At 41.7% G+C, this 13198-nt stretch overlaps 2 protein-coding genes across 5 annotated transcripts; one reads left to right on the top strand and one right to left on the bottom strand.

The window, feature by feature from the left end:
• Nucleotides 1-248: 248 nt before the first annotated feature.
• On the bottom strand, nucleotides 249-5417 carry NMNAT1 (nicotinamide nucleotide adenylyltransferase 1). 2 transcript variants are annotated; one of them, XM_056507959.1, is made up of 6 exons: nucleotides 5324-5402; nucleotides 4963-5098; nucleotides 3161-3334; nucleotides 2533-2716; nucleotides 2221-2366; nucleotides 249-1850 (listed from the first exon to the last, which is right to left on the bottom strand). In XM_056507959.1, the coding sequence occupies exons 3-6, from the start codon at nucleotides 3282-3284 to the stop codon at nucleotides 1447-1449; spliced, it is 858 nt and encodes a 285-aa protein (XP_056363934.1). In that variant the 5' UTR covers nucleotides 3285-3334; nucleotides 4963-5098; nucleotides 5324-5402; the 3' UTR covers nucleotides 249-1446. The 2 variants fall into 2 exon arrangements, with proteins under 2 accessions (XP_056363934.1, XP_056363935.1); XM_056507960.1 differs by lacking the exon at nucleotides 4963-5098 and having other exon boundaries at nucleotides 5324-5417.
• LZIC (leucine zipper and CTNNBIP1 domain containing) lies at nucleotides 4778-11095 on the top strand. 3 transcript variants are annotated; one of them, XM_056507961.1, is made up of 7 exons: nucleotides 4778-5052; nucleotides 6160-6301; nucleotides 6674-6809; nucleotides 7290-7388; nucleotides 8042-8137; nucleotides 9865-9946; nucleotides 10696-11095. In XM_056507961.1, the coding sequence occupies exons 2-7, from the start codon at nucleotides 6201-6203 to the stop codon at nucleotides 10752-10754; spliced, it is 573 nt and encodes a 190-aa protein (XP_056363936.1). In that variant the 5' UTR covers nucleotides 4778-5052; nucleotides 6160-6200; the 3' UTR covers nucleotides 10755-11095. The 3 variants fall into 3 exon arrangements, with proteins under 3 accessions (XP_056363936.1, XP_056363937.1, XP_056363938.1); XM_056507962.1 differs by lacking the exon at nucleotides 4778-5052 and adding an exon at nucleotides 5386-5470; XM_056507963.1 differs by lacking the exon at nucleotides 4778-5052 and adding an exon at nucleotides 5596-5684.
• The last annotated feature ends 2103 nt before the right edge of the window (nucleotides 11096-13198 follow it).

The raw sequence follows: 13198 nt of genomic DNA, 5'->3' as shown, positions 1-13198 counted from the left end.
GTAAAACCCATGCTGCACAGCCAGCAGTCAGTCAGGGTGTGGAGCAGGGCCCTGCTCTGGCCTTGCCTAACAGCCTCTTGGCTGCCTGCCTGCAGAGTCTCAAGTTCAGCTGGGTTTGATCTGAGAAACGTGACCAGTCATCCTGTGGAGATCCCATGAAAGAGCTGTTGACCCTTGAGAAAGTGGCTGGCAAACCTTGGCATTCTCAATAAGGCACATAATCCAAACAAAAATGAGATAGAAGCAAATAAAGGGAGGTAGAATTTTATCACCACAAAAGTCACAGTGCCTCTCTAGCTTATGTTCATACATTGTAGACAATAATCTGTTAGGTTTAAAACCAGATTTCTAGCACAGAAAATATTTTACAGTCAGTATTGATATCCTACCATTTTCTCTCTAGTAACAGAAAACAATTCTGGCTACATATAATTATATTCTACTTATAGCTCAAAAGCAAAAAATACTTTGTTATATGAAATAAACTTATTATTTGTAATAAAGGGACAAGTGTCTGAGAATCAGTGCAATGACACTATTATTAATTTCTATCTATTAAATCAATGGCTTTAAACCAGTTCCTGAGGTAGGTTTGTCCTTCCATCAGAAACAATACTGAGCTTAACATTACAGCCCTGGAAACTTGAACTTTTACTTGAAAGTAAAGTACAAGACATTTCTGGAAGCAAACTGTATGACAGCAAACAAGCAGCTGCATAGCTCAAAGTCAAGCAGCTCAAACCACGCTATACCTAAAACCACTTCAGCCAGGAGGAAACTTTTCCCTTCCAGGACAGAGCTAAATAATTTTTTTGAGGTGAACCACATGTTGACAATTTAAAAAAAAAAATTACATAGATTTACTCTAAGTAAATGGTACCTTTTGAAACCTAATAACTTTGTTAAGACACTGTAAGTTATTAAAATACTTGTGTTACTGTTTTATAAATAGCAGAGTAGTTTGAATTAAAGCTAATCAGAACATTTTCATTTGTTTTGCTTATACATTTGCAATTTTCATGTACCAATGTGAATTGTTATACTTGCTTCAGTGCACTGGGACAAAACATTAAAATGTGGAAATCTTGTTCTTGGACTTAAAAAAGGTTGTGTAGGTCCAATCACTGAGTGCACAAAACCTCACTACTAACTACAGATGTACAGAATTAGCCCACTAGTACCTAAGAAAAGCCCCCAAGTAGACCCTAGAAAGCACACCTTCCTGTACTGAAATGTAGCCTTTCCCCTGCAGAGAGCAGTTCAGCTGTTCAGTGAGCCCCAGGGTCAGAGACATGTTTCGAGAGAAGCCAGCAGCAGTTCAGTTGCTCAGTGAGCCCCAGGGTCAGAGACATGTTTCTGCAGAGGAGCCAGCAGCAGTTCAGTTGTTCAGTGAGCCCCTGGCTCGCTGGCATGTTTCTGCAGGGGCGCCAGCAGCAGTTCAGCAGTTCAGTGAGCCCCTGGCTCGCTGGCATGTTTCTGCAGGGGCGCCAGCAGCAGCCCCGCGTTCCTGCCCTCGCTCTCGGCACTGTACAGCCCGTGCTGCTCGATGTACGCCCGCACCGCCTCCGGAACCAAGTAACGGATGCTCTGCCCCCGCCGCAGCGCCCTCCGGATCTTGGTGGAGGAAATGTCATTGGTGATCCATTCCTCCACCAGGTGGATGTTGCTCTTATGTCTCCACAAAATGTCAGATTCGTAGATGAATTTCTGGACGTTGTTTCCAGCCCTACTGATGCACACAAGACCGTGTTTTTCCACAATTTCAGTGATGTCTTCCAACTTCCACAGATTGGGGATTCCAAAAGATTCCAGCATGTCACTTCCACAGAGCAGTTTAACCTGTGGGACACCTTAAAGAGAAAATTAAAGGAGAAATAGGGCTTGGTTTAGGGCTTGTCAGATTTTAGCAAACTTGACAGGGACATTTAATTTCTTGGCTTGCTCTCTCTGTACTTTTGGTTAAGATGAGACAATGGAATGTATTTTTTAAAAGAGCCAGAGTATGTAATTTATAATTAGTGCTACAACACAGGATTTTTCTGAATAAAGGTTATGGGAGTCCCTTTATTAAAGGGACCTAATGCCTTATGCTGTGGAATCTAAGGGAATAAAGTTACTGAGTGACATCAGAACCAAGAGCTACCATAAAAGTTACTCATCTGTGCAATTCTCTTGAAATAACAAGGATCATTAACCATTTAATTTGTAAGCAAACTTAACTTTTTACAGCCGGACTCTGATTTTTCTTTTTAATGGGCTCGTGCCTATTTGATTCCTGTTTTCTCTTCCGTCCCAGCTTTGTTATGGGTACAGCATCCTGCAGACTGTTATTGACACCAGCAGATAAAAGCTTTTGATGATGATATCTGCAAAACAGATGTATTTTAGGTATGTTAAAGATGTAGGAAAAATTTGGGATATTATGGCCTAGAAAAGAACCTATCTCTCAGTTATCCCAGCTTGTTAGAGTTAACACCATTCCTAATCCTTCTATAGGTTCATTAGACTTTTTAGAGGTTGGCTGAAGAATACCTTAAAACCTTTAGGGTTTCCAACCACTCGCTCTGGCAGCTTTCCCAATCATCAACTTCCACCCAATCTGAGTTTTTTGTAGCCAGTTTTGCCATGGTCACTCGGTGATTCGCGCTGATCAGACCTTTCTTCTTATATGCATCACCCACTGGTGAAATGATGCCTTTGATTACTTTGTATTTTCCTGTGGAAAAAAACACATCACACAAGAACATGACAAGTGGTTGAGCAGATGTTACTTCCCCTGCATTGTATTTAACCTGTGACATAACCATTATCCAGTGCAATGGCAGCTGATAGCCAGCCTTGTGGAAAAATACAGGACACTTCTGCACTATCAGGGCAGCACAATGAAAGAGTTAGTGAGATATATCAGAAAGATATATTTCTATAAACTACAAACCCTGTGCTTTAGCTCATTAAAATCAGTAATAGGCAACACATGAGTTCTCTCATAATGGCCTACATGGTTTTGTATAAGACATAAACACATATCAGCTTCAATATCTGATTAGCATTTGCAAAAATATCTGTCACTGTCAAACAAGTGTTCAAAGACACAAGATATTCACCTTAACATTTAAGTGTCTGGTTAGCAAAGCTATTCAGAGTTATTAAATTACCATACCTGTTTCATTGAAGTAGTCTTTAGCCAGCTCAAACAGCCTCAGGTGCATGTTGGTGATGGGGTTGAAGGACCCACAGGCCAGCAGTACCACTTCAGTCTTCCTGTCAGGATCTTCCATGGCCATTCCTCACAGCCACAGAGCCAGGTGGGAATGCTGGTGCCAGGTACCAGCCTCTACAGGAGATGGGATAAGAGTTAGTGTTACTTACTTGTGCTGCCAATAAGCAGAAGATAAAATTTCAAGATCAAATTGAAAGCTGTATTTTTCTTCCATCAACCTGGCTTGTGACTGCTCACGTGACAATTCTTTGTCCAATTTCTAAGTGATTAAAATATGAAATCACTGATTAAAATATGAAATCACTGCAAAGAGGCTGCTTGTCCAGAGAGGATGGTGTAGTGCCCACTCTGAAGAAAAGCAGCTCATGCCTTTAAACTTCACATGGAGAGGTTATCTGTCCTGATTGCAGGACAAACTTCATTAAAATTTTGCACCTTTTTTAAGCTGCCAGTGCCAATCAACTGCAAAGAGACACATAGGCAGAGAACTTCTTTGTTAAGTAACTTCCTTCTTTTGCTTATAGAGAGAAATAGAACATCCTGTTACCATTCCTAGTCTTGCCCCTCTAAACTGCAGTGAGCCTTTCCAGCATGATCTATAAAACCAAGACTGTGTCACATATTATATTGTATTAAATACTGGAGGAGAGCAGCATCAACATTTCTTCATTTGGGATTTATTTACATTTTCTGAAATATAAAATGTGAACGGGGTAATTTATATAATTCAGCACGGTATGTGGGAAGAGAGTGCTATAGACTAAATATGAGAAAAGTCAATTTGCTTTGTTGCAGCAAGTGTTAGGTGTACCAGTGGAAAAGGTGGGAGAAGAACAGTAAATTACAGAAGTTTAGTAAAAGCTGCAATGAAATACTGGGGTTTTTTCCCTTTTCTAAAATACCACAGTTCTGTTCCAATTCTGAGCTTCAGTTTCAAAAAGGTGTTTAAGAATTGCTGAAAATAAGGAAATTTCACTACATATCATTTAATTTCTCCTCACACTTCACTTTGTCCTCATACCTCACACACATTTTTGCTTCTGTATTCTTTCCTGAGAATATTCTGCCTTGCCAAGATGTTTTCCCACATGGGGGCCTAACAAAGGAGAACTGCAATGGGCTGTTGCTGTTTGCGAGATGTCTGAGACATCCTGAGGAGCACAGAATTGTCTGCCATTGTTTCTACAGGAACATCACCACTGGAGAAATACCACAAGGTCACCCTGACACTGTGTCTCCCTTACAGAGAGGCTGAGTGATGTTCACAGCAGCCCCAGCGCTGAGACACCATCACAGCCAAACCTTGTAACAGCAACTGTGTCCTCACATCAAACAGCCCCTGGATAAAAGGAACTCTTGCAAGGCTTCCTATTTTGTAAGTGCTAGTACTCTTCTGTGCTTTCAATAGTTTCACAAACTTTTAAAATGTTCATTACTGCAGAGTAGCTCAGCAGTGGAAGGGCTGGTGGTACTTGAAATGCAGCTTCACAGGGGCATGGCTAGGAGAGTTACTATGGGAACAGGAAGAAGAATTAGCCTATCTTTGTAATGCACAAAGAGTGACTCATGCTGCAAAGCTGAAAAAGGTTGGTTTTTCTCCTTTAAAAAAAAAAGTGCAAAAAATGTAGAAAATTTAAAGATGGAAATATAGAGTGCCTTTTCGGGAGTTAGTCAAATGTCTTTTTCCGTGCTGCTAATTTTACAGTTTACAGGAACAGGCAATTATTGCCTCATAAACTCACCTTGCACTAAAAGACATCAAAATATGCCTACAGCAGGTCTTGGGATGGCTCTGGAGCCCAACCTGCCAGTCACCTTCCGGGGATAAGCAGGTGAGGATCCTTTGCTTGATCTCATTTATGTTTCAGAGGCAAATATCTGTCAAATATGTTCATACATCGGCATGTATATAGAACACAAGCATGATGCGGGCTTTCAGGGACATCCTCCCGCGGCTCTCCGCCCCCGGGGGTATGCAGGGGGCCCGGTCCCCACCCAGCGAGCACCCCCCGCCCATCCCCGGTGAGCCGCGCTCTGTGCCTGCTTATCCCTGGGGCTGTGCCCGCTCACCCCCGGCTCTATCCCGGCTCTATCCCCGCTCACCCCCGGTTCTATCCCGGCTCTATCTCCGCTCCGTGCCCTCTGTGCCCGGGCCAGCAGGGCCGCTGCCGCTCATTGGCCCGGGCGCGGCGGAAGCGGCGCTGCCGGGGCGGGATGCGCCCGCCCTGCCGCGGCCTTCCTGGCTGAGGGGTGAGGGGCCAGGGCCCGGCGGGCGGAGGGGGAAGAGTGGGGCTGGAGCCCGGCCTGGATCGGGCAGGAGAGGCCCGGGGAGTGCCCGAGTTCCGCCCTCTGCGCCCCGCAGGCCGCTCGGCGCTCCACGCTCGGCCCGTCCGGAGCGAGGGTCGCGTTTCCCTGCCCGGCCCTCAGAGCGGCCGTGGAGCCGGCGCGTCCCGTAGCTGTGGCTGTGTGTCGATGTGGCTGTGGCTGTGGCTGTGGCTGTGGCTGTGGCTGTGGCTGTGGCTGTGGCTGTGTCCGTGTCCGTGTCCGTGTCCGTGTCCGTCCGCCCCAGGGCGATCCGGGGAGCGCTGGTTCTCGGCGGCCGCCGGTGCTGCCTCAGACACACCTGCACCCGGGCTGCTCTGAGCAGCGTTCCAAGGGGCCGCCCGACAGTCCAGTCTTTTGTTTCGTATAGCGGGGCCTCTGTATTTCAGAATTGCTGCTTGGTTTGACATTTGCTTGGTTGTATGTGCTGTGCCTGTTGGACCACCTCTTGCTTTGAAGATAATTCTGTACCTTGCATTTCTGTATTTCCACTGCAGGGATCTCTGGGTGTTGTGATTAAACGTCCCATCAGCAAGATAGTGCATATTTTAATATTTAGATAATTTTAAATATGTTTTAAGTTGTTAATACAAACAATGATATGTACTTTCTCTTAGGAGTGTAATGTAGAAAAAACATTTTAATGTGAAAACAGAAAATGGCTTCAAGAGGAACAACGGAGACCAGTAAACTAAAACAAAACCTGGAGGAGCAGCTGGACAGATTAATGCAGCAACTTCAAGATCTGGAAGAATGCAGGTAATAAAAATAGTTATTTTCCTCTTATATAGTAGTATTTTTCTTAAGTGGTTGGTAGAAGAAAGTGGTACCTTTCAAAAATCTTGGGCGGGGAGAGCTTATTTATATTTGTGTTTTGCTGTGGCTTTCTGTTTTTAAATTAGGTAAGATATTAGTGTCAGATAGTAAAAATACTTCTAAAAACCTTTATTAAATTTGTTTTCTATATCTGAGGAAAATGCAAGCAGAAATACTCAGTATTTTCTTTGAAATGTTAACTTTTAGTGTGACTTTTAAATTTCTAATAGCTGAAATCACAGTTTTGCCCTCTGCTCAATGGGATGTCTCAGGTTAAATCCTGGGAATCAATGTGTCTTCTTGGGTCCTTTCTAGAGAGGAGCTAGATGCAGATGAGTACGAAGACACCAAGAAAGAAACTCTGGAGCAGCTGAGTGAGTTCAATGACTCCCTGAAGAAGATTATGTCTGGAGATATGACTTTGGTGGATGAGCTCAGTGGCATGCAACTGGTAAGGATGGTGTGTTGCTGAAAAAGTTCATGTTCTGCCTGGAGTTGATGAAACAGCAAATAGATTCAAGTGATTCACTATAATTTTTATGTGATATCTAGATCTATGTAACTAATGCTTTTTATAATTTAATACACTTGTATATGTAAAAAACTTGGATAGGTGTCATCATTTTAAAAGGGAAAAAATCCCATTGATGAATTACAACCTTAACACTGTAGGAAATTAATGGACAGTAATGAAAAATTTCACAGCTCTTTCTCAGTCTAGTTACATTAATGAGAGGATTCTTTAAGCCCTCCATAAAGGTAATTTTTAAAAAAATTTCATTTCCTTCGTTATGAAATTAAAAAGATGAGCTCTATGTATCAAATTATGCAGAGGATAGTAATGATTCTCTCCAGCCCTCATTAATCTCATCCTGCTGCTATAGTTTGTGATTCCTGTTAGTCTTGGTCATTCTTGCTCTTCTCCTTGCAGGCAATACAAGCAGCCATCAGCCAAGCATTTAAAACTCCAGAAGTCATTAGAATGTTTGCAAAGAAGCAGCCAAGACAATTGAGGACAAGGCTGGCAGAGGTGAAGGCTTCTGTTTTATTGCAAAAACTGTTTATTTGAGGCAGACTGATTCAAGTATGTAATGATTGCAGGGAAAGCCCTGAGTGTGCTGGAAGACTTGGTGGTAAAGTCCAATAGAGATGGAGAGGTTCTCTTTCAGAATTTGTTCAGTTTTAAATACTTATTGAGGTAACTGGGACAATCATGTGTATTTCTTGAGTATTTCTGTCTTCCTGCTTCAAAGCAAGGATGGGATAACAGAGTGAACTGAGGAAACTGCAGATGGAGAGTCTGTGATTGTACTGAGGGGTGGAGAGTTCACTCGGTGTTTCAGAGATCTAAAATGAAGATCCAGATAAAGTGAAATCAAATGTGGTTCCTCCATGGTACCAGTGATGTGTGAATACATAATTTTAAAGGATTATCATTTTTTGATAAAAAGAGATCCACGTTTGGAGAAATCAAGTAAGGCAAGGTTAGTGGTAAAGAGTATCTGCTGAACATTCAGGAAGAACTTCACAGACATCTTTTAAATCACAGACAGCTCTGTTCCTTACTGCTGCACGTCCATGACTACTGATGATATTTTTAGGCTGTTGCATTTCTCATGCTGCTATGTTGGGTGAAATAATGGGAAGCTTATATATTTTGACTGGTTTCCCCCTGGTGTGCAGATGGACAGAGACTTGATGGTTGGGAAGTTGCCACGAGACCTGTACACCCAACAGAAACTGGAAATCCTGACTGCCCTCAGAAAGCTTGGTGAGAAGGTAAGGCCTTGGTATGACAGTCAGGTGAATAGAATATTTTGCCTATTTAGGAGGAATTAGAAATAATTGGAATAAGAAATTACAATTTTATAAGCAAATGATAAAGTGCAGCTTGCTGTTATTTTATATAATGTCCTTCCATTTTAATGCCAAACTTTCTGAAGCTGAACATGTATCAAATAGTTTGGTACCTTTCTCTAAGGCTGTTTCTACTTTTAAATACTTCCTTTGGTGGGCTGTATGCATGAATCACACACCAGCTGGTACAAGGTGATGGTATTTATAAAAGCTACAAAACAAGTCTTTACTGCCCATCTAGCACCAATTCATCAGGAGCTATTCAAGACCTCTGACATGTATCCAGCTTCGCTTTTATAATGTTGGTTATGCCTACCCCTGGCTATGAGATAAAGAAATTGGAGAGATGAGTGATAAATTAATTGTTGTCCCAGTGATCTACCAGTGGCAGGAAAAGCCCTGGGTTTGCCACCAGAGGGAGGAAGAGAAGTTGCTTCTCTTTGTGGATGGTATATGAAGCAAATGGGTTGCTGTATCTCTGTACTTTAGCTTTTCTAGGAAATGAAGGAATGTAAAGGAAAAGGTCAAGTGCAGTACTTAAAGGAGCTGCAATCCAAGTAGTTTCCAAAGCAGAGGCTTTCCCTCACAATATTTTATTGCTTGACTGTCAAAAGAAAAACAAAATACTTTGTAATTATGTGAAAGCTAGTTAAGATTGTGAACTGAATGCATGAAGCTATCTAATCCTCTTGGAATGAGCTCCTTGGACCACAGCATCAATTCACCTCACCACACTCTGACCTGTCCTCTTCATCTTTTAAAATGGTCACAGAGGGCTTGCTAGGGCAGTAATGTCACATCTGTTCTGGATTTGGACAATGATAACAAATATTGCATGTTTGTCTGCACAACATTGCAAAGTATTAAGTAGCTGTATGCTTGCTTACAAAGCCAGCAAAGGCAGGTAAGTAATATGTTTTCCTTCATTCCAACATAATCCTGAGTGTCTGTACCAGATTTTTATATTTCTAATAAATAAACTGACACAAACCCTGTGAAGGTTTGACACACATACTTTGCTGTAATAAAGATGTGTATCTGAGGCTAATTAAATTAGTGACTTTTAACTTAGAATACCTGAACCTTCCAAATGTAGGTTACTGCTTCATTATTGTAAATATTTTATGGGCATCTGTCACAAGGCATCAGAGCACATACATAAAAGTAAAATATACGTGGGGAAATGTCACTTTAAAGGAAGGGAACCATTTCTAGGTCATTGGCTCTTAACATGGTCAAAACTGGCAGTGACTGCTTTTTTTTGCTTTCCTCGGTAGATGATAGGAAGTAAATTGACCATGTGACAAAAAAGTTATTGACACCTTGGCATAGTTTAGGTACACAGGTACAGTGTGACCTTTTAATAAAAAATGCTTACTGGAAATCAACTTGAAACTTGCATGTGCAGGCATGTCTGACACTACACATGCTGTCCTGGGCTGACAGGAGCCAGGGAGGGAAAATGCACTGCTAGGGGAAGCAGCATTTGGTTTTGTTTTAGGTTTCAGTACGGTAGATAACACTGCCACTTAAAAGCTGTAAATGGACAATTGCTGTAACCTGTCCGGGTTCATGGAGGTGCACAAGTGGATGGTGGGATATGCACAGTTAAGGTATCAGCTGCACAGTTGTGGTGGTTTTTTATTTAGCTCACTGGTGATGATGAGATGTTCTTGTCCACAAATGCTGGTACAGCCCTGAGCCAATTTGAGAGAGTCTCCACTGACCTTGGTAAGTTTTCATTCTCATAACTTCTGATTCCTTTGCCTCATTGAACACTGATTAATAGAAATATGTCTGTTTCTCCTATGAAAGAGAAAATATGAACAAGAGATTCATGCCATTAAATGTTAATATATATTTTATTAACAATGAGATTCTGATACATTATCACGAGGAAAAAGTAACACAGCAGATAAATCCAATGCCAAATGTCCATGAAGTGCCAAGTGTGCCTGTTATGCTGAAGGCTTGAATAGTCTGTCTCAAGCAGAGATGCTGCTCTTAGGATTAAACACAGATGTAGCAGTAGTTAAAGCTGGGATGGAAGAGCTATGAGAGGCAGGAACGTGCCAGACTAGCTCAGGGTACACACAAACTGTCTGGGCTTCAGCTTTCAGCTCTGCTCTCCCTGCCAGTGTAAGCCAGGTGAGATCCCTCTGTTCAAGAGGGGAATTTGGTAGTAGCTCTGTGTGGGGGGGTGTTACCAGCACCAGTCCAGCTACAAACAAATCACAAACCAATCACACTTATGGAAGAAAGGGAGCTCCATCCCAGCCAGGCCCAGTAGGAGATGGCTGCTCTAGACCTGGCAGGCCTGTGTGGGTTTTTTTTTTTTTTTTTTTTTAATTAGCTCAAGTGTTCTAGTTTTCACAATGAAAGTTTGATTTCTTTGGATCTCAAATGTTTTGCTTGATTTAAATTGTATATAAGGTAATTCACAATTTCCACTAATACTGAAAATGCTTTTCCCCCCTCAGGGTCAGGAGACAAAGTCTTTGCTCTTGCAAGTGTTGAAGTAGAAAAGGCAAAACAATGAAGAGGTTCATGAGGCTCATGTCTCCAGTTATCAGCAGCATTGGATTTTGGTGATACTGCGTTTGGTTTTTCTGTTTCTAGCATGTTGAAAAAAAGCAAAACAAAACAAAAAACCCAAGCCCTAAACTTCTTGGGTCCTTAACCAGAAGATACAAAGTAAACAGCCTTAAGTGCACTTTGGAACCTTGGTGTCTGTACCCTTTAATAATACAAGCTCTGAGGCTGAGCACTAAGAGGAATTCTAAAACAAAAGCATGGTATGACTGTCTTTGGAAAGAGGCAGCTCTTTTGAACTTCTCTGAATGTGTATTTCTCTAACAATTAAAACTTAATCTTTTTGCATGTGGTTGTAGCAAGCAGATCTTTTTAAGAAGTGGTCCTGATGATTTTTTTTGGGTGATTCTTCACATTGTCTTAATTTTTGTCTGGACTCCCTACTAAGTAGTTTGTGCTAGGAAAGCATTGAAGCTTTGGAAAATGGATGTAGTTTATTGAAATGCCATCTTTCTACAAACTGTTTGCAGAAGACCCAGAAGGAGGCTGGATGCTGCTCACTGGCCCTTGGCTGCTTGTCTGCCGTGCACGTGAATGAGCACTTTATGTCCCAGCCTGGCTGGGGACAATGGCAGCCCTGTGGGGAGGCTTCTGGAGTCCTTTAACCTTGTGTATGGGAAGGACAGGAATTGACAGGACATGGCCATGAGATGCTGTCCCGTGGCTCTGCCTTCAGCTCTGCTGTGTAACTGCACACTGCTGGTATTCAGAGGGAGCATGGAATCGCTTGCAAGTAGGAACAAGTTTGAAAAAGGGGGAAGCTCCCATTACGTGATCAGTGCAATTGATGCTCAGGAGGGTCTGTGTCTCCGCTGCACCCTGAATAAACTTGGCATAGGAGGATTTGAAATCTAATGTAGTTGAATTTTTCGTTCAGAGACGTAAGTGGGTAGTATAGACTGTAAACAGAAAATTAACATGGTCAGTCATCACTTAGAGTGCACTTACAGGCCATAAAAACCCTATAAATTAGCAACCTTATCTAATTGTAAACTAGGACTGGAGTAGACTAGAAAATGTGTTTCTAGAATGTATTTTGCTTTAACAGATAAACTTTTGCTATCTAGCATTTAAGAAATGAAAGGATACTTGGTATAGACAGCATAATTTGTTTTTCACTGATAGAACTTTTTTCTCCCTGTTTTTAAAAAGCCTTTATCGAGGAGGGGTCTTTTGTCCGTTCCAGCAGAACTATTTTCCTGTCTGGGACAGCATTGTGTTCTCTGACAAAGGCTGATTGCAGCTTCATAGCTGAGAGCAGCTTATTAAAAGGCATTATTAGACTCTGAAATTATGGGAAACAAAACAGTCTGGGTACTGGAACTGCCTTCTTTTCCTTTCTGCTCATTACTGGTGCTAAGGAACTCTCTTCCATATACACTCCCAGCCTGCTTGCAGCATTACTATGTAAATTAAATCTCTCAGCACTCACAAAAAGTTTACAGTACAATGGCATAGAAATCTCTTTCCTTGTAGCTTGAGAGATGTAAGTTTCCAGGAGAAACTTTTTTTAATTGGTTTGTAAATATTTCAGGATTTTTGCAAATTCCTGTATTGCGGGCAGTTGTAACATTCCAATTAAATTGATCCTTGACTGAACATCTTTCCAACATCCTGCTGCTTCTGCTCTTGGGAGGATCTCTTATGGTTTAGATGGACAAAGATGAGACTGAGATCAGTGACCAGTACTGCAAGATTCAGTGTGTCAGGTCAGACTTGTCTTCTTGGGAGCTGTGAAGGGTCAGAAATCAGAGCTCTACCCAGAGACTGGCTGTGTCCTGCAGAATGCCCTGACCATAAATGTGATTTAACAGGGAAGCTGCTGCTGCTGTGAAGCTATTCATGTGTTGACCCTTACAGATAGATAAGTAACCCCTTGAAATAGATTGGTTTCAGGTATAGTAACTTAATTGGTGTGTTGTGCTAAATAATCCTGGGATGTACTTCCACCACATCTTAAATGTTTTTGCAGGGGTTGGGGAAAAAAGTCCATAATCTATTTATTATAATAATGATTTTCTCAAATAAAAACTGCTAACAAAAGAATAACTGCTAAATGAAAGCATGGGTTTGTGTTGAACAAACAAGCTTGTGATATGTGAGTTCCATCCCCAGTTCAGTGTTGGACCTGGGCAGATCACTCATTCTCTACACATCTTTCTTTCCTGGAGTAAAATACAGATTATGGTCCTTAAATATCGAGTGCTGTGAAGTTGTTATTGATCATACATTGCTTTGAAGATTAAAAGTTCTTTGTTTTTTGTTTATAATTTTATTTCTGAAATAAGAATTGTAAAGTACAGTAGCTTTAGACACATCAGCAAAGTTCCCAGAGTCCTTTTTTGGCCGTATATAACCTCCTTTTTTAATCTTCTTTCTCTATAGAGTGAA

The sequence above is a fragment of the Oenanthe melanoleuca genome, chromosome 21 (assembly GCF_029582105.1).
Source record: "Oenanthe melanoleuca isolate GR-GAL-2019-014 chromosome 21, OMel1.0, whole genome shotgun sequence".
Lineage (NCBI taxonomy): Eukaryota > Metazoa > Chordata > Aves > Passeriformes > Muscicapidae > Oenanthe > Oenanthe melanoleuca.
The sequence above is the reverse complement of the archived record's forward strand: the minus strand, read 5'-3'. Positions and strand labels throughout refer to the sequence as shown.